Source organism: Apodemus sylvaticus, chromosome X (assembly GCF_947179515.1).
Source record: "Apodemus sylvaticus chromosome X, mApoSyl1.1, whole genome shotgun sequence".
NCBI lineage: Eukaryota > Metazoa > Chordata > Mammalia > Rodentia > Muridae > Apodemus > Apodemus sylvaticus.
In genome coordinates this window covers 33,769,943-33,796,212 of record NC_067495.1, presented here as the reverse complement: position 1 = coordinate 33,796,212, position 26,270 = coordinate 33,769,943, and the positions used below count along the sequence as shown (strand labels likewise).

At 34.8% G+C, this 26,270-nt stretch overlaps 1 protein-coding gene and 1 pseudogene across 1 annotated transcript in view; one reads left to right on the top strand and one right to left on the bottom strand.

Moving 5' to 3' along the window:
• The window catches only part of LOC127674412 (connector enhancer of kinase suppressor of ras 2-like), a 150,114-nt gene that overhangs the window by 53,745 nt on the left and 70,099 nt on the right, over nt 1-26,270 (bottom strand). Inside the window, exon 6 of the mRNA XM_052170207.1 lies at nt 5,850-5,891. Coding sequence (XP_052026167.1) covers nt 5,850-5,891 — 42 coding nt within the window. The remainder of the gene's footprint in view (nt 1-5,849; nt 5,892-26,270) is intronic.
• LOC127675989 (uncharacterized) lies at nt 4,849-4,914 on the top strand (annotated as a pseudogene).

Below are 26,270 nucleotides of genomic sequence, written 5' to 3'. Positions count from 1 at the left end.
GAGACACAGAAGAACACTTCTTGCTGGTAAAAGGAAAAATCCACCAAGAACTCTCAATCCTGAACATCTATGTGCCAAATGCAAGGGCACGCTCATTCCTAAAAGAAACTTTACTAAAGCTCAAAGCATAAATTGCACCTAACACAATAATTGTGGGTGACTTCAACATTCCACTCTCCTCAATGGACCGATCAGGAAAACAGAAACTAAACAGGGACACAGTAAAACTAATTGAAGCTTTGGACCAATTGGATTTGACTGATATTTATAGAACATTTCACCCTAAAGCAAAAGAATATACCTTTTTCTCAGCACCTCATGGTACCGTCTCCAAAATCGACCATATAATTGGTCACAAGACAGACCTCAACAAATATAAGAAGATCGAACTAATCCCATGCCTCCTATCAGATCACTATGGAGTAAGAATGGTCTTCAATAGCAACAAAAACAACAGAAAGCCCACATACACATGGAGGCTGAACAATACTCTACTCAATGACACCTTGGCCAAAGAAGAAATAAAGAAAGAAATCAGAGACTTTTTAGAATTTAATGAAAATGAAGGCACAATATACCCAAATCTTTGGGACACAATGAAAGCAGTGCTAAGAGGAAAACTCATAGCCCTGAGTGCATCCAAAAAGTAACAGGAGAAAACATACACTAGCAGCTTAATGGCACACGTGAAAGCTCTGGAACAAAAAGAAGCTAATTCACCCAGGAGGAGTAGAAGACAGGAAATCATCAAACTCAGGGCTGAAATCAATCAAGTAGAAACCAAGAGAATCATGCAAAGAATCAACAAATTCAGGAGCTGGTTCTTTGAGAAAATCAACAAGATAGATAAATCATTAGCCAGACTGAACAAAGGGCACAAAGAAAGTATCCAAATTAACAAAATTAGAAATGAAAAGGGGGATATAACAACAGAAACTGAGGAAATTTAAAAAAAATCATCAGATCCTACTACAAAACCCTATACTCAACACAACTGGAGAATCTGGAAGAAATGGACAATTTCCTAGACAGATACCAAATACCAAAATTAAATCAGGACCAAATAGATCAGGGAATAAAGTCCCATAACCTCTAAAGAAATAGAAGGGGTCATAGAAAGTCTTCCAACCAAAAAAAGCACAGGACCAGATGGTTTCAGTGTAGAATACTATCAGACCTTCAAAGAAGACCTAACACCAATACTCTTCAAACTATTCCACAAAAATAGAAATGGAAGGAACACTACCCAACTCCTTCTACGAAGTCACAATTACGCTGATACAAAAATCACACAAAGATCCAACAAAGAAAGAGAACTTCTGACCAATTTCCCTTATGAACATCGATGCAAAAATACTCAATAAAATTCTTGCCAACCGAATCCAAGAACACATCTTAAAAAATGCTCAACTTCATTAGTCATTAGGGAAATGCAAATCAAAACAACCCTGAGATTTCACCTTACACCAGTCATAATGGCTAAGATTAAAAATTCAGGAGACAGCTTATGCTCTAAGAACAAGAATTGACAAATGGGACCTCATATCACTACAAAGTTTCTGTAAGGCAAAGGACACTGTCAAAAGGACAAAACATCAACCAACAGATTGGGAAAGGATCTTCACCAACCCTAAATCCGATAGAGGGCTAATATCTAATATATTAAGCTGGAAAGAACCCAGGTATCCCTCAACATGTGGTATATCTACACAATGGAGTACTATTCAGCCATTAGAAACAATGAATTCATGAAATTCTTAGGCAAATAGATGGAGCTGGAGAACATCATACTAAGTGAGGTAACCCAGTCTCAAAAGATCAATCATGGTATGCACTTACTAATAAGTGGATATTAGCCTAGAATTGCATAGGGCAAATTCAGATCAGGGAAGTGGGAAGGGGTGGATGGGAGAACAGGGGGATGGAATGGGGGCTTATGGGACTTTTGGGGAGTGGGGGGCCAGAAAGGGGGAAATCATTTGAAATGTAAATAAAAATATATCGATTAAAATATTTAAAAAATTATTTATAACAAATTTATAATAAAACAAGTTATTTTTGTTCATTTCATAAAAAATAATTCATTTCTGTTATCCTGTCACAGAATGGCATCTGATTTTTTCCAAGATAAAGTTTCATATTTTCATGGCCCTCTATCAATTATTATTTTTGTATTTAATTACTGTGTAACCATTAGACTGTTGTTTTAAAATATAAACATTCCCCTACTGGATCTATTCTTTTGTTTAATCAAATTACATCAACACATGTAAAAATATATTCCATATTTACATTAAGCAAAAGAAAGAAAAGCAAAGAGAAATCATGGCTATGAATTAGAACCTAAAATGAAGCTAATATATAAAATAAGTGCAACTATTAAGTCTTTCAATCTTATGTTTCTAATAGACAATACATAGGGGAAATTAAATCAAGCGTTTTGATAAAAGTAAGAGAATATTCCTGAAAACCTGTAGAAAAAGAAAATTAGGACTCACACTGACCTCAATAAAAGCCTTGAAGTAAATACAATGAAGAACCCATAGTGGTGGGTCAAAGTTCAAATTCAATAGTCTAGGTGGAACAGTCATTGATGCAGAAAATTCAATGCCAGTAAAACAGAAATTCATAGGAAATAAAAAATGTAACATATAAAGGGTCTTTTACTTTTCCTAATAATTGCAACAAAATGCATAATTAATTAGTAGCCCCAAGTCCCACAGGAAACGGGACAACAGCAAGGCCTTGGGGAACTGGAACTGCTAGTAACTACAAAAGCTAAAAACACATTTCTGTGATTTATGTTCAAAGTCAGCACTCAAATGTTTTAATATATGCAGTGCATAGCTTCCTTGACTGCAAATATATGATTAAATGAGATATGGGTCGGGTATCGGGTATGTCTTATCAAAAATGCTTTGAAGCAGAATCTATTTGGGAGTATGTTTTTTTTTTTTTTATTGAGGGAAATTTGCATACACACGATGGAACAACTTGGGAATGTGATCCAAGTATAGACACCAAATTCATGTGTTTTATATATACCTTATATGGAAATTTTATGTATTATTTCAAATGCTTTTCCTTTTAAAAAAATAACTGTTTATGTATCCTGAACTATCAGAAAAAAATGGTGCCAACAGTGACACAAGTTACATTATCAAAATACCTATGGCAGCTGTTATCCAGTAGCAGCAGTATACAACTACGCTTTCGGTCCCTAAGATGTGTTTTAATTAAAAGGTTCTTGCAAAAGATGTTTTATTGTTTTAGTTAAGAAGAACGATTAATAGTGTTTCTCAACCTTCCTAATGTGGTGGCCCTTTTATAGAGTTCCTCATGCTGTGGTGACCCTCTAAAACATAAAATTATTTTTGTTGCTACTTTGTAACTGTAATTTTGCTACTGTTATGAACCATAATATAAATCTTATATGCAAGATATCTGATATGTGACCCCTGTGAAAGGGTCATTTGCTCCCCAAAGGGGTTGCAACCCACAGGTTGAGACTGTTAAAAGCACTTAAGGGATCAAGGAGTAGGCCTCCTAGGGATAAGGGAGCAAGCACTGTTAATAAATTTTCTTTTTGGTTTTTTGGATTTGGTTTTTTCTGAGACAGGGTTTCTCTCTATAGCTCTGGCTGTCCTGGAACTCACTCTGTAGACCAAGCTGGCCTCGAACTCCGAAATCTGCCTGCCTCTGCCTCCCAGAGTGCTAGGATTACAGGCATGCACCACCACCGCCTGGCTTAGATACATTTAAAAATGTTTCATCCAGAGTTATCTACCTCATTAAAAACAGATTTTGTCTCAGAAGTCTCTCATTGATCATATAAACTATGAATGATTTCTTATTATGTTATAAATGAACATATCTCTATTCCTCCTATAACCTCATTATCTATTTTCACTGTGTCAACAATAGGCACTTTCCCTGCTGTTTTAAAAATTCCATCTTCATTGTAACTATTATGAGGATTTAGATTCAGAACCATTTTGACTATTTTACCACCAGACAATGAATGAACAGCTATAGTCTCAATGATGGCATAACCTTCTTTTGATATCTACTCAATGCATATTTTCATTTTTCTATCACTAGAAGCTTTATAATAACACATCTTTAAAATTTTCAGGTTAAGTCTTGTCTTAAACTTCTGCATCTAGCTTACAAAATACTCAGGTTTCATTGATGTTTCAATTTACTGAGGTAGATCTGTTCTTCTTCCATCATGATCAGCATATTGAATGGAAGATCTTAATTAAAATGCAATGGGATTTTTACTTTTTAATTTATATGGAATTTTGTTCATCATAGTACTTCAACAGGTCATTCTTTTGATTCTTTAGGACATGCCTAGTGGTCTTCCAATACCACACTCTTCTTTAAGAAGTTTCAGACTTACACTCCTTTTCCAATATCTTCAATAGCTAACTTTTGCATTACAGATCAATTCATCTTCCTTGTTTTTCACTATGACATGTATAGATTATCTATACATATTTTGGGGTGTTTTTAGCAATATTTTTATCACATGTGGAATAAGCAACAAATAAACAAATAAAAAACCCACAGTAATAGACAGACATTATGAAGAACCTGGAGTTTGCTGATGCACACCTCACTTTGTTACCCTTTGCAGGAATATTTACATTAGATACATGAAAAAGATTTTTCACAACTTTTGGTGAGGTCTGAAAGAGTCATCGTTTCCTTGGCAAAGCTGACAGAGTTGTGAGCCTGAATTTTGAGTGAGCCCCATCATATGAGATCAGGTATGGAGTTTTCCACTTACAGTATCAGTAGGTTCACATATGTGGTCAAAAATTTCTTAGATTTGGAGCTGGTAGCTTTGTGCAGTGGCAGTATCGTGGCCAATGAGGTTTATCCGAGGCACGATTATTGCTAATTGGAGCTGGTAAGGTGGCTCAGTGGGGAAAAACATTTGCTGCCAAATCTGACACCCTGAGTTTAATCTCTAGAATTCACATTGTAGGCAAGAGGCCTCTTCCCCAATTTCCTCTGAACACCACATGTGTGCAGAGTTACATGCATGTGTTCATATATAAACAATAAATAAAATAAATACAAAACAGTCATATTTTGAATGAACATCAGGACTACTATTCAATCTATAATATGCTTATAGACTTTAAACTATTGCTTGAAGTATGTATGTATATAACTTAAATAAAAATTATTTCCTTTTTATTCTCCAGAACCTAGAATAGTTGGACCTGAAAAGAGTTAAAGCTAGCTATTTTCCCTTCCTAGAAGAAACGTAATTACTCTTTTGTGAGACCAAAGGTCATGACTGCTCCACAATGAGGGGAAGAACATTAACTCAGCATTGCTACCAGTCTGAGTTCATGTTTGCTCCCCATATACTTAGGCAAGATATTTTATAATTGCCTAACTCCGGAGATACAAAATAACATTTGTGCATGTATTCAAATAATTAATGATCCCAAAGCCATAAACAAAGAAGAAAAACAGCATGACACATGGATTGTAACTGATTAGTACACAATAACTGTAGAAGTCCCATGTTCTCTCAGCAGAAGTGAGGAAGGTATGTGAACAGGTGAGTATTCATTAGGATGCAGATTTACCAAAAAAAGAAGAAGCAATCTGTTCACTGACAACAAAATATACCTTTTCACTGAGTATAATATAACCGTAACTAATGTGTTTTGATTCTTTTATAGGTTTCCTAAAATGTCAAAATATAATTAACTAATATATGTTAATGGTCTATTTATTACAGATTACTTTTTGTAAGCCATAGCCTTTTAATTGCTAATTAAATATTGTCTAATGGAGATAAAAATATAACCATGTCTACTTACCACATGAAGAATTTTATTTTCAGTTTCATATACAGTGCAATCCTGGAAAAAACAAATATTATGTTAAAAATTAAACATCCATGTTAAACTATGGTTTTAGGAATTGTACTAAGATAAAGTCTTCACATTTCAAGTAAAAACTAAGATAAGTGTGGGAAAAATCTGGAATTTTTGGTTTCTTTCCCCAAGTAGTAACAATGAATGGAAGATGGTCAGTTATTTTTCCTTAAGTATATTTTGTAATTTGACTAGCTTTAAGCCCATGAAACAAAGGCCAATAAACATTAAGACTACTTAAGGACATTCAGTTAGACCAGTATCATTTATTGAAGATGCTTTCTTTCTTCCATTGTTAATCCTACCAATCCATGAGCATGGGAGATCTTTTCATCTTGTGATGTTTTTCTCAATTTTCTTCTTCCGAGTCTTGTCACACTGGTCTTATTGTTCTTATGTTTAGGTATGTGCCTTGTATCCCTATGCTCTTCAAGGCTTTTTACATGAAGGGGTGTTGGATTTTGTCAATGACCTTTTCAGCGTCTAATGAGACGATTGTGTTGCTTTTGTCTTTAAGTTTGTTTATATGGTGGTTTACTCTGATGGATTTCCATATATTGAACAGAACACCAATAGCTCAGGCACTAAGATCCACAAGTAATACATTTTTATAAAACTATTTAAACACAATACTTTCTTAATAATTTTCAGATTCATATTCATTTCAATACATATTCATAGCAGAGGCATATATTAATATTGCCCAGGCTAGCCTTAAACTCGTACTTGTCTCCCTCACCTTTCTGAGTGGCTATACATAGAGGCATAAGTTACCATACCTGTTAGATTAGGATAAGGTTTTATACGGAAAAGTTAGTTCAGGTTTATATCAGAATCTAAGCCCAATACTTAGGATTGATCTCATGTGCTAAAAGGGGAGGGGAGGAAAAATATGTCTACCAATATAGTAACTTCTGTGTCTGTATATATTTAAAATGAAGTTAACTCTTTTTTTTGAAGTTAACTCTTAATAACTATCTGTGAATTACGAACATAGAAAAGCCAAAGTAAGGATAATATATTCATATATAGAAATGCATTATAATAATATCTAAATTTGTAAGAATTTAATTTTACAAAATGATTTTTGAACAAACTGCATAATCTTAAAACTATTATTAACAACCACTGTTTGTTGTTTGTAGGATTAGTGTGCTAAATTTGGTCTATATGCTTTGTAATCAAAACCAAAAATGTTATATATTGTTATACCTGTGTCATTAATAAATATTATTGTATCAAGGGAAAAAGCAGATACATAAATATTACTAAAGAAGTAAAACAAACTTTGTGTTTTAAGTATATATGTATATATTATATATGTATGCATATATATGCATGAACATGCATAAATATTTATTATTTCTACTCAATGAAGAGGCATACGAGCCAAGATCACTCTAATAATTTTTCAGTATTGTTGTCTTGTTATACCATTCCCCAGGCATTCTTTAAAAATGGCTTAATTCCAAGTCAGATTAGAAATATACAAGAAAAGACTGAACTGTATTTTGATTTAAGATAGAACAAAGCTATCTAAGATAAATAGTATTGAGGTAAGAGCCAACATGAGGAGATTCCTACTTCCTGAAGAAAATAATCTGAGTACATAAGATAGTGCAGTGGATAGAAACACACTAAATGCTGTGGAATATGAACTACATGAATGTGTCTAGTGTCTTAATATGGAATTTTAAAAATGTTAGTAGAGATAATATATATGTAATAAAATAGTTTAGTGATATTATATATGCTAAACTGATTGGACCATATAGATGTTTTTTCCTCTTGAATGAGCAACTAGTAATCTTTTGTGCTAGGCACACAAAAATGAGTAAAATATGGTATGTGATGGTTAAATTGTCAACTCGTCATGACCTAGAATTACTGGGAAGAGAATCTCAAGCACAGATTTCCTACATTGGGTTGGCTTGAGTCTAAGGCCAGGGGATTGTCTTAAGAAAGATTCAGCTTGCTGTGGCTGGTGCCATGTTTTGGGCAAGGGTCCTGACCAATATAAGAACTAAAACATCAAGCTGAGCACAAATAAGATATATACATTAATTTCTATATTCTTGATTGAAAATTCGATGTGACCAGCTAAGTAAAGAGCCCGCCTTGACTTCTTCACAATGATAGACTGTAATTGAAATTTTTAAATGAAACAAGCCCCCTTCCCCGCTACATTGCTTCATGTTAAGGTATTTTTTTTTTACAGTGACAGAAACGAAACCAAATCATGTAGCATTTATACAGATGTGCCAAAACTACCCAGGAAATTCATTTTTTCACAACATTTAAAGTTTAATGTCTTTAGAAGGATATATGCCACAAAATTATGTGAAAGGATAAATATTTATTTTTTAAAAGTTAATACCTTTCTTACACAATTCAACTGGATTATAGTATTCCTTGTTTCAGCCAAATTTCAAACTTGTAAAACTTTACACCAGCTGTAGTTCAGTGTCTGAATTATTACATTTATAGTTTTAGATCTAAGCATCTTTGAAAAATCAACTAGTGATTTTGATGCTATGCTCAATGATTCTGATGTAATTTTGTAAGTCTAAAGAACTAGATATGTCAGGTGACCAAGGTAGTTAAGATTTTCAACCAGAATAAAAAACATATACAAATGTTATACTTAAAATTAAAGTAAAGCATAGCTAAATAATTGTAAGTAAATTTTAAGAAATGAATTTTGTTTTTATTAATTAATTTATTTATTTTATATCCTGGCCACAGTCCCTTCCTTCACAGTCTCCACCTTATTTAGCCCCTTACCCCCATTCCCCATCACATTCTCCTCTGATAAGGGGAGAAGCACCTCCTGGATACCAACCCATCAGGCATATCAAGTCACTGTAGGACTAAGTACATCCTTTTCCACTGAGGCCCAAGAAGACAACCAAGTTAGGGAAACAGGATATACAGGCAGGAAATAAAGTCAGGGGCATTGTCAACTGTAGTTGTTGGGTGGTCTGCATGAAGACCAAGTTACATATTTTCTACATATGTATGTGGGTGTGGGGGTCTAGGTACAGCTCATGTATACTCTGGTTGGTGGTCTGGTCTCGAAGCCTCCAAGGATCCAGGTTAATTGACTCTGTTGGTCTTCTTGTGGAATCCCTATCCTCTCTATGTCCCTCAATCCTTCCCCTAACTCTTCCACAAGACTCCCAGAGCTCCATCCAATGTTAGACTATGGGTCTCTGCATATTTTTCCACTGGCTGCTGGGAAGAGCCTTTCAGAGGACAGTTAAGCTATGCTTCTTTCTGCCTGCATAACAGAGTATCAATAATAGTGGCAGGGATTGAATCTTGCCCATACATGGGTCTCAATATGGGTCAATCATTGTTTGACCATTCCCTCAGTCTCTGTTCCATCTTTGTTCCTGAACTTCTTGTAAGCAGGACACAGTTTGGGTTAAAGGTTTTGTGGGTGGGTTGGTGTCTTTATCTCTCTACTGGGAGTCCTGCCTGGCTATAGAAAGTGGCCATTTCAGACTCCATATCACCCCCTGCTAGGAGTCTCAGCTACACTCACTCTCATAGACTCCTTGGAGCTTCCCCTATCCCAGGTCTCTGGCATGTCCTCCCCACCCTACCCCATATTTTCAAATGTTTTTAGATGCTTGTGTGTAAATGTTTCAAATGTTTTTAGATGGTTTTAGATGCTTGTGTGTAAAGTTATTAATCCTTAAATCTATACTAAAACATTTGGGATTCCTTTGATTTGTTTAACAGACACAATTTTATGACTCAAAGAGCAGAAAAGGAACCAGACACATTCTACCTAAAAACAGTTAGTAATGTTAGCCTTTAACTGGGAGCACACATAAAGGCTTGGTGCAAGAGCAATGTATCTGTGGCCCAATACATTTAAGCTAATACAATCATTTTCAAATTTCAGCTTTCCATATAAGAAGTACTCAGAGATCAAATTAAAATGCAGTCACAGATTTCATGCCCCCTAATACAGATTCACTGGGCTCTCAAATGGAGAGTGCCAAGATGATTTCAATTAACATTATATTTTTAGAAAAAGTTTATTTTCTAACATTACTAAAGGATAGAGGAACAAACTAACCAAAGTAAAAATCATTAAATGTACAGAATTTACAGCCTGGTAAACTGATTCAAAACATTGCTGCTGGCTTGCTCAAAATAGACCTCTATTCCACAGACCATGTGATGCAGTTTCACATCCACACAACTGATCAGTTGTTTTTTATCTATTAAACTAATTTAACAGCTCACTGTCTTTAATAACTCCATATATTTGTTTGTATTTCTACCTTCTTTGACCTACATTGGCTTGTTTCTTATTGAAAGCCAGAGGCTATTATCAAAGACAAGGCCAAAGCACATTAATAACTGAGTAGCAAACCATAGGAGTGGAGGCAGTGAATATTAACCTGCTATCAGGGAAAAGGATATAAATGATAATATGATATTTTGTTATACATTAATTTTATTTAATTTGTTGTATCATGATAAATAAACAGCATAGGTACTTTGGAAGATTAATTTTTTTACGAAGTCATTTTACTTCCATCCAAATAGGATGTTAAGTATCACCTTCTAAGCTCAAATCCAAATGGATCAAGGACCTCCACATAAAGCCAGACACTCTGAAGCTAATAGAAAAGAAACTGGGGAAGACCCTTGAGGACATCGGTACAGGGAGAAAGTTTATGAACAGAACACCAATAGCATATGCTCTAAGATCAAGAATTGGCAAATGGGACCTCATAAAATTACAAAGTTCCTGTAAGGCAAAGGACACCATCAAGACAAATCGGCAACCAACAAATTGGGAAAAGATCTTCACCAATCCTACATCAGATAGAGGGCTAATATCCAATATATATAAAGAACTCAAGAAGTTAGACTCCAGAAAACCAAACAACCCTATTAAAAAATGGGGCACAGAGTTAAACAAAGAATTCTCACCTGAAGAACTTGGGATGGCGGAGAAGCATCTTAAAAAATGCTCAACTTCATTAGTCATTAGGGAAATGCAAATCAAAACAACCCTGAGATTTCACCTTACACCAGTCAGAATGGCTAAGATTAAGGAGACAGCAGGTGTTGGAGAGGGTGTGGAGAAAGAGGAACACTCCTCCACTGCTGGAGGGGTTGCAAATTGGTACAACCACTCTGGAAATCAGTCTGGTGGTTCCTCCGAAAACTGGGCACCTCACTTCCAGAAGATCCTGCTATACCACTCCTGGGCATATACCCAGAGGATTCCCCACCATGTAATAAGGATACATGCTCTACTATGTTCATAGCAGCCCTATTTATAATTGCCAGATGCTGGAAAGAACCCAGGTATCCCTCAACAGAAGAGTGGATGCAAAAAATGTGGTATATCTACACAATGGAGTACTATTCAGCCATTAGAAACAATGAATTCATGAAATTCTTAGGCAAATGTATGGAGCTAGAGAACATCATACTAAGTGAGGTAACCCAGACTCAAAAGGTGAATCATGGTATGCACTCACTAATAAGTGGATATTAACCTAGAAAACTGGAATACCCAAAACATAACCCACACATCAAATGAGGTACAAGAAGAAAGGAGGAGTGGCCCCTTGTTCTGGAAAGACTCAGTGAAGCAGTATTCGGCAAAACCAGAACGGGGGAAGTGGGAAGGGGTGGGTGGGAGGACAGGGGAAGAGAAAGGGTCTTATGGGACTTTCGGGGAGTGGGGGGCTAGAAAAGGGGAAATCATTTGAAATGTAAATAAAAAATTATATCGAATAAAAAAAAGTGTGAATTTTATTAACAACTTGGACCAAATCCTTTCTTAATAAAATATATTTCAAGTTTTAAAAAATATTATTGCATATAGAAAAATCTACATCCTTATGATGTCAATCCCAGAGAAAGATACATCTCTTGTGTTCCACTTATTATCATGTTAGAATTAAATTTAGTCTTAAAAAATTGGATTTAGAACAATGTACATTTTCATAAATTATTTTTAAAACCAAAAGCTGTCTTTTACTGTACATGTAAAACAAAAATTGCAATTCTTCTTTATCCTTTCCCATATAATGCTTCTATAAACCTTGTCATTCAAATTTTATGCACCTAATTCCTAATAAGAAAGCAATTATAAAAATGAAGATTTTCCTTCAATTTTAATCATTTGTTGTTTCAAAAAGCATCTACATAGAAATCTTATACTAGATTATAACTGTATCACAGATTATAGCCAATTATTCATTCAGTTAAAAATGATGTTTGCTATACTGAACGCAGAACATACAAAATGAAATCTATTCCTATGCACTACTAATGTTATACTATATAAATGGTCAACAAGTTTTAAGCACCAAAGGGTCAAAATACTATGGATAAATATCACTTCTCTTTAACATAATATATGTGTATTACACTCATAAGCACAATACATTGGTTACTAAATGATACAAAGAAATAGTATAGGTCTCCAGTGTGATATATATTTATACTTCAAGGAACTGCATTTTTATAAATGCCATAGATTTTCATCAGTCTAAATTTAGTGTTGATACCATACTTTTTCATAAACAATAATATTAGAAGTAAATTTATAAATGATCCACCAATGCCTTTGAATACAGTATTTATACTAAACATTTTTATATAATTCTGTCATTGAAATATCTTTTATGTCTGAGTAATTCAAGCAACAAGTTCTCTCTTTTGTATCTCTTTCCTCTGTTGACAACTCCCTTAATTGAAGTCACAGTTTTCCATAATAATGTTTCTTGGTATTTTTGAAAGGTGATGTCAGGCACATTTGGGTGATTATATATACATTAAACTTAATCCTTGAATTTCTTTATTTATTGGATGGGAAATAATAAAATGTAGGCAACATAATGTTAATGAAAACTTCCATCAAAAGGAAATACATTATGATTGGTAATTCTGATTTATCTTTCTGGGAAAGGACATGGTATTTTAGCTGGCCTAAATATCTTTAAAATCAGAAAACTGGGAAATCAGGGCAAAATAACATTTCAGGTTGTATATTTAAAATCTGAACAATAGCAAAATCAGTATGGAATATGGAAACTTATTTGGCTAGAGTATAAAGTATATGCAGAGAATACAGTAAGAAAGAAAGAAGAGGCTTTCCTGGAGTTATTGTACAAATATATTTAAAGGCTTAAACTGTTAAAAATTTTTGGTTTAAAAGGGAATAGAGATTTTATTTTTTTCAAGGCTCCTCCAAACCAAGGGGGCACAATTTTAACAACAAATTGATAAATTTTCTTCAGTTTCTTTGGGGAAGCCTTGAAGATGAAACAGCCTTCTTAAATAGTAAAGTCATGAGCAAGCATGTAGAAGTGGAGTAAGGAAGTTAAAAAATAAATATATCTCATTTATCCATTTTTCTTGTTCCCTTTTCATGGCTTTTTAATACAAAATGTAATTCTGGTGTCATATCTCAAATATAGGAATTCATATAAAGCTGTGTATCTTCTTAGACACATACAAGGGAGGCATTTTATCTTTGGGGATGCTAGTGGTATGAACTTTACTTTTAATAAAACAGGAGTGTTTACATACTTGAGTGTAAAAAGCACATGGTTAAATTTTGGTCCTCAGGAAGAGATTATGGGTTTCAAAAGGAGAAAAATATCAAGTTTTTAAATAAAATACTCTTGTAATGTGGGCTTGCTCTGAGTGTATGAATGGAAGGGATATGAGAATAGGTGAAGACATAGGTAACCAAAAATGAGAGACTGATCACATTCGAAGGGCAATAGGGAGGAAATAGTTAAATTATATGTTAAGGGTTGAGTCCTAAGCAAAAGGATAAAGAGCACAGTAGATAAAGAAGAGAGTTTGAGGAGGTAAAAACAGTTTTATTTCAGGTGTGTGAAATTTGAAATGGCATAAGGATAGAACATATTATATAAAACTGTCTAGCAAGCAACTAAAAAGGCTGAAATGGTATTGAAAATAGCTATTATTTTTGAAGTATTTACAATGAAGTGAAAGATAAAGTCACAAGAAACCAACAATTTTATCAAAAAACAGTATGTATGATGTAAATAACTGTGGACAAAATCTCAGACACTTATTTAGAAGTCACACAGAGAAACTGTTAGTCATTCAGAAATTAAGAAAGTGACTTTGAACTTTAATATTACTTTAGTAAAATATCCAAAATGACAAAAAGCAAAATATTTCTTTTGTTTTGAGATTATATCATTTCCCTTCCCTTTCCTTCCTCCAAATCCTTTCATATACCAATAATCATTCTTTTTCAAATTCATGGTCATTTCTCATTACTTGCTACTACATGCAACACCCCCCCCACACACAACTTGTTACTTCTTTCTTGTAACTTCTTGTACTTCTTTCTTTCTATGTATGATTTCAGAGCTGACCACTTGATATCAGATAAATAATTGGTTCCCTTCAAAAGACTATGTTTCCCTCTCAGCATTCCTTAGCTGTTTATAGTTCTTTGTGTATGGTTGAGACCATGTTAGCACATCTATTCGTACCTTCCTTATTCAGCTCAAGTATAGAGAGTCATTTTGATGAGATTTTATGTATGTAGCTTCTGTTGTTCCTAGAAGGCAGAATCCCACAGAAAACTCCCTGATCCTATTCCTCTTACAATCTTTTGGCCTTCTACCACCATAATCTCTGAGACTTAGGTGCTGGAGTGTTTTGTAGATATATTCATTGGGACTAGGCCCCACAACTCCACATTACGATTTCTTGTGGTTTTCTGTAATGGTTTCCCTCTGTTGCAAAGAAAAGTTTCCCTGATAAATGGTAAAAACTACATGTATCTTTGGGTATAAAGATGAATATATAAATTGTTTTTAGGGATTTAGTAAATTAATAGCTGTAGCACTTATATCCATGACTTTAATAGCACTGAATAGTTAGCTATGTATCTGGTACTAGACATCATTTCCCATTTGTTGAATGGGTCTTAAGTCCAACTAGAGAACTTTGGCTACCAATAAGGTACAAGAGAGCTTTGGTTACCAACAAGGTACGAGGAATACTGCTGCTACTACTGCTGCTGCTACTGCTGCTGCTGCTGGTGCTGCTGCTGGTGGTGGTGTTTTAATCTTATTGTCATTGTGCCATGCTGGTTGCTGATCTGGTTCACAGGCATCATAGCTGAATAGGAATGTTGGTTGCCTCCCTCCATTGGAAACTTCTGCCACCATGAAAGCTAGTCCCCAGGGAGAAAGTCACTAGCTCTATTCTAGCTCATGGTGAACCAAGGTCAACAGCAACAATCTGTAAGTTATGAGACTCTCCTGAACAATCCTGACCAACAGTTCAAATGTGGACTTCTTGTGTCTGGTTTTGGAATTGCTGTTAGGTGGTTTTTGGCTGTTGGAGGGAACACTGTCAGCCCACACAGGACAGTTTGGTCAAACTATACATACTCATTTATACACAGAAGAATGCACATTATAGGTATGTTTTGTTTTGTCTTCTTGTTTGTTTTTTGGGGGATTGTTTTGTAAATAGTTAATACTATTGATTCCTTATAGATATTTCACACATCCATGATACTGATCTGAGGGGGCCAGGAAGTAAAAACAGAAGAAGGGTGGAAGGAAAGTGAAAGTAACAGAGTATAATGAATCTGACCTGAGAAATGGGAAATGGGGGTTCTTCAGGGACAGGGAAGGCAGCTAAATCCAGGAGGGGGATAAAATAACTATAGCTTCAATTTTAAAGACCAAAGCAGACTGACTTTAGTGCAAAGAAAATGACTATGGGTTAATATATAGGCTTTATCAAAGTATAGTTTAGCTCTTTGGGATTTCATCCTAGATGACTTTTAGACATATTACAGATAGGAAAAAATCTTTTCCTCAACAATGTATCTACCATTGAAAATTCTTTGAGAAAGTCAGTATTTTTTTTTAATATATTCACCCCCATTAGCTCCTTTCCCTATCACTCTTTCAATCCTTTTATCTCTTCCTACACAATTTGAGATTACTACTTTTGCTTTTTTCTTGTTTTGTAATCAAGTCTAGTTTGTTGCACAACTATTCTTGGGATTTAGACTTGCTCTGTTATGTGGTTGGACTGCCAGAAGTCACATCATGGAAACATCCCTAGCACTCCCTGTCCCAGTAGCCATCAATCACTAATAACCCCTTGGCTACTGGTAGGGTTACACATTCACCTTCATGCCCTCTATGCTGGGATTTGGGCTGTCTTGATTGTTTTACACAATTATTTCACAGGTTTTACTGCATACTATCCACCATTTTGACCAGCTCAATTACCACAGTCTTGTTTGTGTTCCTGCCAATCATTATTTTGAGAAAGAGCCTGGTTATCTATTTAATTGTAAAAGTGCACAGTTATCATCAGAATTTCCTAATATTTTCATTTGTTTATATGGGGTTATGAGTTTTAATAGAGAAATGAATAAAAAAACCAAGGGAATATGTGTGTGTGCATAACCATAGTAGACAGCTATCATGGCTCGACAGAGAAAAAACAGAAACATAAAGTAAGTAAATGACTCTCATAAGTAGACCACTACTTGGCAATAAAACTGTAACTATGAAATATCTGTCTTTCAGTGGAGTTAATTACTGGATCTTTGTGCTCTTATACTTAATGCCTCTAGCTTCTATAATCAGCCATACTCTACAATACATGACAAAACAAAACATTTTCTTTCAGCCGACAACTGTAATTAGTAGATTAAAAAATAATGGCCATGTTTATAGTTACCTCACAGAGTTGTCACAAGTATCATAATAATAACAGTTTGCCTATGAACATCAAGTGACATGGAAATGTTGGTAAATTACAAAACATGTAAATGTTAGCAGTTATCATTATCCATAGACTAAAATGGAAGCAGATGAAATTAGATGACTCTCAAGATTCTTTTCTATTTAACAAATTTCACGTTTCTGTTTTTTTTTCTTTTATTGTCTTCATATATAGTCATTTTCCATTTATGGCACACAGTGATCCACTATATCCACATATTTGGATAATAATTGCTTTTATAATATATATATATATATATGTATATATATATATATGTATATATATATATATATACATATATATATATATATATATATATATATATATATATCCTGTTTAGATGGCTAAGATACACCAATCAGTAATACCATGAAACATTAAGGATGGGTATTTAATATAGTATAAGTGTCTCTTACATAACTTTTATTAAGTAGTAGAATGTTCACTTTTAACACACTTTATGATTACTAAAGTCTTATAAACACATTGAGTGATTAGACTAAGTCACATATTACTAAGTATTCTAAAGAACTAAATGCACAGACCATCAAAGATATAAAAAGGTAAATGGAGCCAAATGCAATTTAAAATGAAAGAAGATATAATACAAGAAAGAAAACTTACACAAGCATGCATATGACAAAAAATAATGGCCACAGAAAATAAAAGCAAAAATACCAAGTGGAACTACATCAACCTAAGTTTCTGCATAAAAAAATAAAATAAAACATTGAACTAGCAGCATGTGTGAATCCCTGGGTTCCATCCTTAGAACTCCCTGAACAAATTAAAAATTGGAGTAGAAGAGGCCCTTGGTCCTTGAAAGCTCTATGCCCCAGTGTAGGTGAATGCTAGATCAGTGAGGCAGAAGTAGGTAGGTGGGGGAGCACCCTCACAGAGGCAGGAGGAGGGAGGAGGGAGTAAGGGGTTTCTGCGACGGGGAACTGGGAAGGGGGATAACATTTGAAATCTAAATAAATAAAATAACAAATAAAATAAACTGGAGTAGGAGACAGAAAATATTTGCAAATAAAATATCCATTAAAATTGTTACCTAAAATACACAAGAAACTTAAATGTTAATGACTAAAATTCCATAAAAATAAAATCCAAATAATCCAATGAAAGTTGAGCAAAAGACTTCAGCAGATATTTTTTTTCCAAAACAGACAAAATGGCCAATACTATGAATCAACATGGAAACTTAACATCAAAATGAGGTTTTATCAGCATTCTGACTGTTATGATGCCAATTATCAGATGTCAAAAGTCTTGTCAATGCCAGAAACAACTATATTTTCTTGTATCCATAAATATTAATAAACCCATATGTTTACATATAAAAAGGTCACCTAACAGTCAGGCTCCCTGATAATCTATACTATTTTTTTTAGTTAACCAAAAATTAAGAAGCATAATGTAATGTTTACAAATAATACTTACACATCTAAAAATTTCATAAACATGAACTAGAAAATACATGCTAATGCTAATCTGTGTCTTTGAGGAAGAAGTCTAAGCAGAAATGTAACCTTTATAAGGATTTTTATGAAATGAGACAAAATTTCAAGGTGCCAATGTGAAGTGCTGGACCATGTGTACCTGCTAACTGTGCTATGCTGCGCTTCTTTCTGTGATTTAATGTTTTTAAAGTTCTAAAACAAAATAGGAAAGCAGCATCACCTATATTTTCCAGTGTAGGATATGGAGGAAGTAGTAAAAGTGCAAGGACACAAAAACTAATGTGGGCATTTCAAAGAGAGCACTAGAAATGGCATTTTATATTAACTGTAATATTAGCGGGCTCTCGCTGATTGTCATTTCAGGCTATTCATTACTTTAAAATTCAAAAATTTATTACACAAATATAGTTCTGAAATCTTATGATGCAATGGATTCCACAAAGAAATAATCGTGAAGTAATAGGAAGGCTGAAAACTTTTGGCAGTGAATATGGTTAATTCATTCATACCTTATATGATATTAATTTGTAATAGTCTACTCCATTTCAGTCTAATAACACCATCTAAAATGAAGCCGGATGTAGCTGTAGCTGTTTTAGTTTTTTACTTGAGAAGGAAATACTATTGTTACAATAGTTAAATGGGTGGATAAATAAACCCTTTAACATATGAAGATTATGGGGTGTAGAGAAAAAGGGTAATTATGTAGAAAACTAATCAGACTCCCTAAATACCAAAGGATTTACAATTTTCAAGATGTAACTGAAATGACTAGAAATTTGACTATATTAAGATCATACCATTTCTATAATTGTAATATCTTTTTATGGTCAGTCTCAGAAAGCCGTAACTTAATTTCCATAATGTATTATATTTGTTTATTCTGTATTTGTTGAGTCAATTATTAATCTTTCCTATTAAACTATCAATATTTTCAAAAGAGAACATTATAGACAACTACTTTGTCCCTTTAATTTCTATAGGTGTCCCATTTGTTCTATGACATTAATTCACCTCATAGATATTTCATTATGCTGATTCTCAATGTTCACTTTCTATAATAAATATTTTACAGATGAGGCATATAATATAACTTTCAGAATCATAATTTGAAAACAAAATAATGTACTCACCAAACTCATAGTACATTTAGTTTCTTCACACTTCTATTTTATACAAAAATGATTGAGTTTCACAGCTTTAAAACATTCTGAATGTGATTTTGATTTTAAACTTTAATGTGTACCCTCTGAGTAGACATTTATAACAAAAATAATTGAGCCTTTCCCTTTATGAAGTTTTGCATTACATAAGAGATGCCAATAAGTTTTTATCACACAATGAAAGTAACATTTTTGTAATATATAGCTTTTCCATCTTTCAGATGTTCAAGTTACTTATTATAAAGACAATCTAACATATCCTAAGGAAAAGAAAATCTATAGGCTAGAGGTGCAGGAGATTTTTCCCTTGTGACAGTTTTAACTAAATAGTTCCAGCAAAAATAAACACCATATACTATCAGAAATAAATATATACATTAAATATTAATTCTTCAAAATTTCCTACATGGTTAGGAGAAAACTGATATTAGAATGTGTTCAAATAAATCCCAACTATTAGTACTTTAAAACTCATTAACCCATATGTATTTTATCTATTTAAATTGTATTTTCCCAAAGTAAAATAATTTATTTTCAGTAACTGCAGTATTTTAAAAGTACTATTTTTAAGGTACTTCCATAATGCTCTAGATTTATGATAATGAAGACAGAATTGTTAAGTCCTAATAAATCTGAGCAATAACAGAAGCCTAATTATAGGTTTAATTTGGTATGCCTTCTAAGAAATATTTTATATGCCAAGTTTCTTAATACTCACATTGAATGATCATGAGCTTGAATTTAGGCAAAATTTAATAAGCCATTTGTTTCCTAATAGATCACAGTGAAACATTTCTGAACGTGCGGTGCTTTTTTAAACAGAAGAAAATGTTCTAGAATGACTGAATTTAGTCATGCACACAAAATATGGTGCGGCCAATAAAATGTGCCTTGATGTATAATGCTCTTTTTCATATAAAAGCTCTATGAAAAAACATAGTTCACTATGCTCTATCTTACCTGCCATCAAGGCTAGCAATATTGTAGAAGAGGCTGGGTCTGAAGTGAATAAATTATATCATACCGCTAACAATGCAGTGTGGATATGGAATATGGGCACTCTATTGAAACCACTAACACTGATTGTTAATTATGCACAATCTATATTATCTTGAATGATATAATCCCCTATCAAATACAAAGGAAAAATAAGATATGCATATGAATACAACAAATGCAGTTTAATAAAAAATTATGTCATTAAATTTCTAGGCTGTTTTTTCATTTCAGGAAATATGGGTGCAACTGTTTTCAGTGGTACTGTGTCATCCTTTACAGTGTAATACAGCATCAGGCTCAGATTACTGCCACCTTCATTGTAGGTGGCATTTTTGCCATTTTGTGTTCATCAACACTTTAATCTCATTTTTCTAAGTTTAATTCAAGCTCACTTCTAATTACTGAATTCATATCAGTTATTTAGTCTGATACCATTAGCTAGAATTTCAATTATTTTACTCATTAGAACCTAATTTCAATCGCTTCTCACCCTTTTGGCTAAGATCAAGTGTAGAACCTAATTTCACCTGAATTACATATTTGATGTTGGTGGCCATTCTGACTCAACCTAAGGCACTGTATTATTAAAAAACTTATCTTTAACTAGTAACTCTATATTTTTGTTAGTTTTCTGATTTCATCTTTTATAGGTTTAAAAAAATCTATTTCATACAACCTGTGTAAAGACTGGTATGCAATCATAACATGATTCAGGTATAGTCTGACACATAATAAATGATTAAAATATTATTACTGATCATTGTTCATCCAGTTAGTTCCTATCCTTGTCTGTTTCTACCACAACAGAGTCTTGCATTGGCTCTCCTTTAATTACAAGTGCATAATAATGTATTTAATGCTACTATTAGTCTGAAGTAAAATTCTTTCCAAAAAATAGCCACGAAAGTAGAGACTAATGGATGCATTAAGTCCTGAGAGTAAGTGATGTTTGAGTGTTGGATTACTAACCAGGACTTTTGTACAACCCCACCTAAGGTCAAGGAAACATTCAGGAAGGAAGGACTGAAGGAAGGTACTAGCTGGAAAATGGGGAGAAGAACTATGAAATGCTATCTTGATACAGCCCATATGAATTATGATTTAACAGCAGAAGCAGCACCTACTTGCCTTGGGCCTACACAAAACTGGGCTTATCAATAGTCAATCATGAATTGGGGTGGATATCATGGAGCCATAATCCTTCCTAGTGAGGTACTGGTTATGGATGGATTCAGAGGGATGGACATACATTACCTACATTTATGTAACCACTGATGAGCCTAGATGTTCTTAAGGATAACTCTAGATTCATGGTAACAGACATGACCCTAGTTATACTTAGCGAGTTAAAAAATAAAACAAAAAGAAATGAATAGCAGAAAGAGACTTAAAAGGAGGAAGGAGAGGCAAAAAGGAGTAGTGGGGAAGGTTCTAAGAGAGGGTGGCAGGTGACAGAAATCAAAGTACCATATACATATGTATGTATATGTATGTAGGTATGTAAGTATGTTTGAAACAATTATGCAACAACTTTAATACAAGTTATAAGTAAAATAACATATCTAATGTTCCAAAGAATAAATATAATCATTTTAAATATATGTTTACTGCAAAGACTGTGAACTGTGAATGTGTATGTGCACACATGCATGTGTGCATGTGCATTTGCATATGTGTTTGAGACAGGATCTCATAATGTACCCTTGACTACTATGGTCTTCATTGGGTTGACAAGGGTAGCTTTGAGCTTGCAGTGTTTCTCTTGCCTTTACTTTTCAAGTGCTGGGATTATAGATGTGTGTACAGAGCCATAACGAGGTTTCATGCTACCTGGTAGAAACTCGACCTTGATCAAGATGAACTTCCTCTCCCAGCCTTTGTTGAGCGGGGATTCCTGTGCTATTCAGGATCCTGCTCCACCTAGGATGGAGCGCTCAGAGCTCAGAGAGAAGGTGAAGTTCATTGTTCCTCTAGGTGTACAAATTCCTGAATTAAGCAGGTGACCTGCCCAGCTGCCCCAGGAGTCAGGGGGGAGGGACTCCCCCAAACTCAAATTGTCAGACCTCCATTAAACTTGGGGCCTCAATCAGCAATTGGGTTGTCCTGGCCTCCATTCTTTTCACCACCCTCCATCTATCCCCAGCTTCTCTTCCAGGGACCCAGTTGACAGTAGTTGCAGGCAGCTACAGATGTGTGCCACCATATCTGGCATACGAACCACTTTTAGTTATGAATTCTAAACATCATCTAGGCTCTCAGTTGATGAGAATCTCAGCTGAGATCCTTTATAGATAACTGAATCTCAGGACCCACACATCTCAATTCTTTAGCCTTTAGTAAATCATGTAGAATTTACATGCTTAATATGCAACATTCACAGTAATCTTGGACCAACCTTTGGTAAACAATGTTTTTGATCCTATACATTTTCTTCCAACCTCACATTCAGTTTCTGCTAAAGTATAGCATAGTACAGTGATTATAACAATTGGCTCTATATTAGAATTGTGACACCATTTAATAAATACTAATGTTAAGTCCTACAACACAGTCTCATTTAATAAGTCTTAGATGGTAGCTAAGCATTGGCACTTGTAAAGCTCACTTTTTCAAAATTCTAAGATAAACTTAAGAATAAGCAGGTAGATTAAAGCCCTGAACCATGTCACTGTTATGTCACATCCCTAACTTTGAATTTCCTCACTTATAAAATTGACTGAAGTGGAAACTTAAGGGAAAGTCAGTTGGATGGTGTTCTAGTGAGGCAAACACGTGAAGGAACATTTCACAGGCATGAAAGGCTAAAGCAGACTCATGAAGGAATGCTTCCATGAAGTACACACAGGAGAGAGGATGTTCTGCTCAAGCAAGAACATGAAAGGATAGTGATGAAAGATTATTTGGTAATGACAGGCATGTATTGGTCTACTTTACATTGTGTAGTTGAGCTGCATTTGTCAGGACTCCATAGAGAGAAACACACCAAAAAACTTCTGGCAGTGTCTTGCAGTTTGTTGCAGCTTTCTCAAACTCAGGCTGATTGGATGAATGTACTCAGGCAAGCGCTGTCCTGAGACAGGCACGTGGAAGACACGTGATGTTTGGAGGATATAAATAGGACTCCAAGAAGTGATGGAGACAGTGCTTGGCTAGCACTGCAACACTTGTGGGTCTGTCTCTTTCCTGATCTTCACTTCCCTGAGAGAGACACAGCTGAGAAGTTCTGATGTCCATCTGGGTCCCTCCTGTTGACTCAAACCTAGGCTGAGGCCTGGCTGTCTCTCCTAGGTTATGTCACTGCTGCTGTTGCTAACTGGACTCTACCAAACTGGACTGTGTTTGCAAGTGGATCGAGCTGCCACTGCCTGCTAATCTGTAAACTAAACTGCTAATTGCCAGACAATACAGATGGGAGTTGCTCCAAAAAATCTTTCTAAACAGGTCCACTTCCTTCATTCCTTTCTTTTCCACTACCTCTGGTCGATGATGGGTTACAAGAAAGGTTAAAGTATTTAAGAACCATCATTAAAAATAAGATTTAAAAAGAATTAAAGGAGCTCTCTAGTGGAGTTTTTTGGGTCACTTAGGTAGACGATCATGTCGTCTGCAAATAATGATAGTTTGACTTCTTCCTTTCCAATTTGTATCCCTTTGACCTCCTTATGCTGTCGAATTGCCCGAGCTAGTACCTCAAGTACAATATTGAAAAGATAAGGAGAAAGGGGGCAGCCCTGCCTAGTCCCTGATTTTAGTGGGATTGCTTCAAGTTTCTCTCCATTTAGTTTGATGCTGGCTACCGGTTTGCTGTATATTGCTTTTACTATGTTTAGGTATGGGCCTTGAATTCCTGTTCTTTCCAGGACTTTAAGCATGAAAGGATGCTGAATTTTGTCAAATGCTTTTTCAGCATCCAAAGAAATGACCATGTGGTTTTTTTTCTTTGAGTTTGTTTATGTAGTGGATTGCACTGATGGATTTCCGTATATTGAACTAACCCTGCATCCCTGGGATAAAGCCTACTTGATCATGGTGGATGATCGTTTTGATGTGTTCTTGGATTCGGTTGGCAAGATTTTTATTGAGTATTTTTGCATTGATGTTCATAAGGGAAATTGGTCTGAAGTTCTCTTTCTTTGTTGGATCTTTGTGTGGTTTAGGTATCAGCATAATTGTGGTTTCGTAGAAGGAATTGGGTAGTGTTCCTTCTGTTTCTATTTTGTGGAATAGTTTGAAGAGTATTGGTGTTAACTCTTCTTTGAAGGTCTGATAGAATTCTGCACTGAAACCATCTGGTCTTGTGCTTTTTTTGGTTGGAAGGCTTTCTATGACTCCTTCTATTTCTTTAGGCATTATGGGACTGTTTAGATGATCTATTTGGTCCTGATTTAATTTTGGTATCTGGTATCTGTCAAGGAAATTGTCCATTTCCTCCAGATTCTCCAGTTGTGTTGAGTACAGGCTCTTGTAGTAGGATCTGATGATTTCCTCAGTTTCCGTTGTTATATCTCCCTTTTCATTTCTAAGTTTGTTAATTTGGATACTTTCTCTGTGCCCTTTGGTCAGTCTGGCTAAAGGTTTATCTATCTTGTTGATTTTCTCAAACAACCAGCTCCTGGTTTTGTTGATTCTTTGTATGGTTCTCTTTGTTTCTACTTGATTGATTTCGGCCCTGAGCCCTAACTCCAGCCTCCTAAGAAGCCCTAAATACCTCAAATTCCAGACCCTGCTCTTTGTTAAAAATTAGGTGAAAGGTCATATTCCTTGAGCCCACTCTTTGTTAGGAACTAGGCAAAAGGGCCTTGAGTACATGATCCTGGCCCCATAAGGTAATGGGAAATGAGTTAACTAGCTGCTTCTCTGGCTTCTGTAAACTGCTTATGTCATCACCCCCACCCAGGAGCCCACACAGCTATGGACCTCCGAGATAATAGGAAACTGATTGGGCCTAGAAACTATCGTGTGGTGTACGACTATGAACTCCAGTGTGCCTGGAATAAAAAGTCCTCTCGCTGTTGCATCAAGACCGTTTTTCTCAAGTGAGTTGGGTGTCGCCTTCTTAGGCATGGGGGGGGCCCTCATTTTTCTGGTCTTACATATGCAATTTAGGTGAAAAGAACCACAGATGTACTGAATAGTCAATGAGTTGAAAAGGGAAGTAGAAAACAGTAAGGCATTAAAAAGGAAATTAAAAGTTGTGTTGGTACTAAGTGAGGTAACCCAGTCTCAAAAGATCAATCATGGTATGCACTCACTAATAAATGGATATTAGCTTGGAAAACTGGAATATGCAAAACATAATCCACACATCAAATGAGGTACAAGAAGAACGGAGGAATGGCCCCTGGTTCTGGAAAGGCTCAGTGAAGCAGTATAAGACAAAACCATAACAGGGAAGTGGGAAGGGATGGGTGGGAGAACAGAGGGAGGGAAGGGGGCTTATGTGACTTTTGGGGAGTGGGGAACCAGAAAAGGGGAAATCATTTGAAATGTAAATAAAAAATATATCGAATAAAATTTTAAAAAAAGTTGTGTTAGTAACTCCTGAATAGCATCACAGTAGATTAATACATATGCAATCCAAAGCCAATACAGTGTTAGATATGTAAGATTCAGAACAAATAAAGATATTGTTATTGATACCTTAATCTGCCATCCAGTTTCTTTTAAAACTCATATATGTAGCATTGTTGAGGGACATTATATTTCATATTTAAGACTCAGATTTCTAAGTTTAAATATGAGATCAAAATTGTTGCTTTTAAGCTCTAAAAGTGATAACCACATATGGATTTGGAATGGGAAAAAGAAGTAGATTGGACCATTATGAGAAAATCTTCCATAAGTCCAAATCAAGTATCTTCTCTGAACCCGTGCCTTTTTCACAGGAATTCCTATGTTGTTCACAACCTCAAATCACTATGAAGGATGCTGGTGTTGTAGCCTTTGTC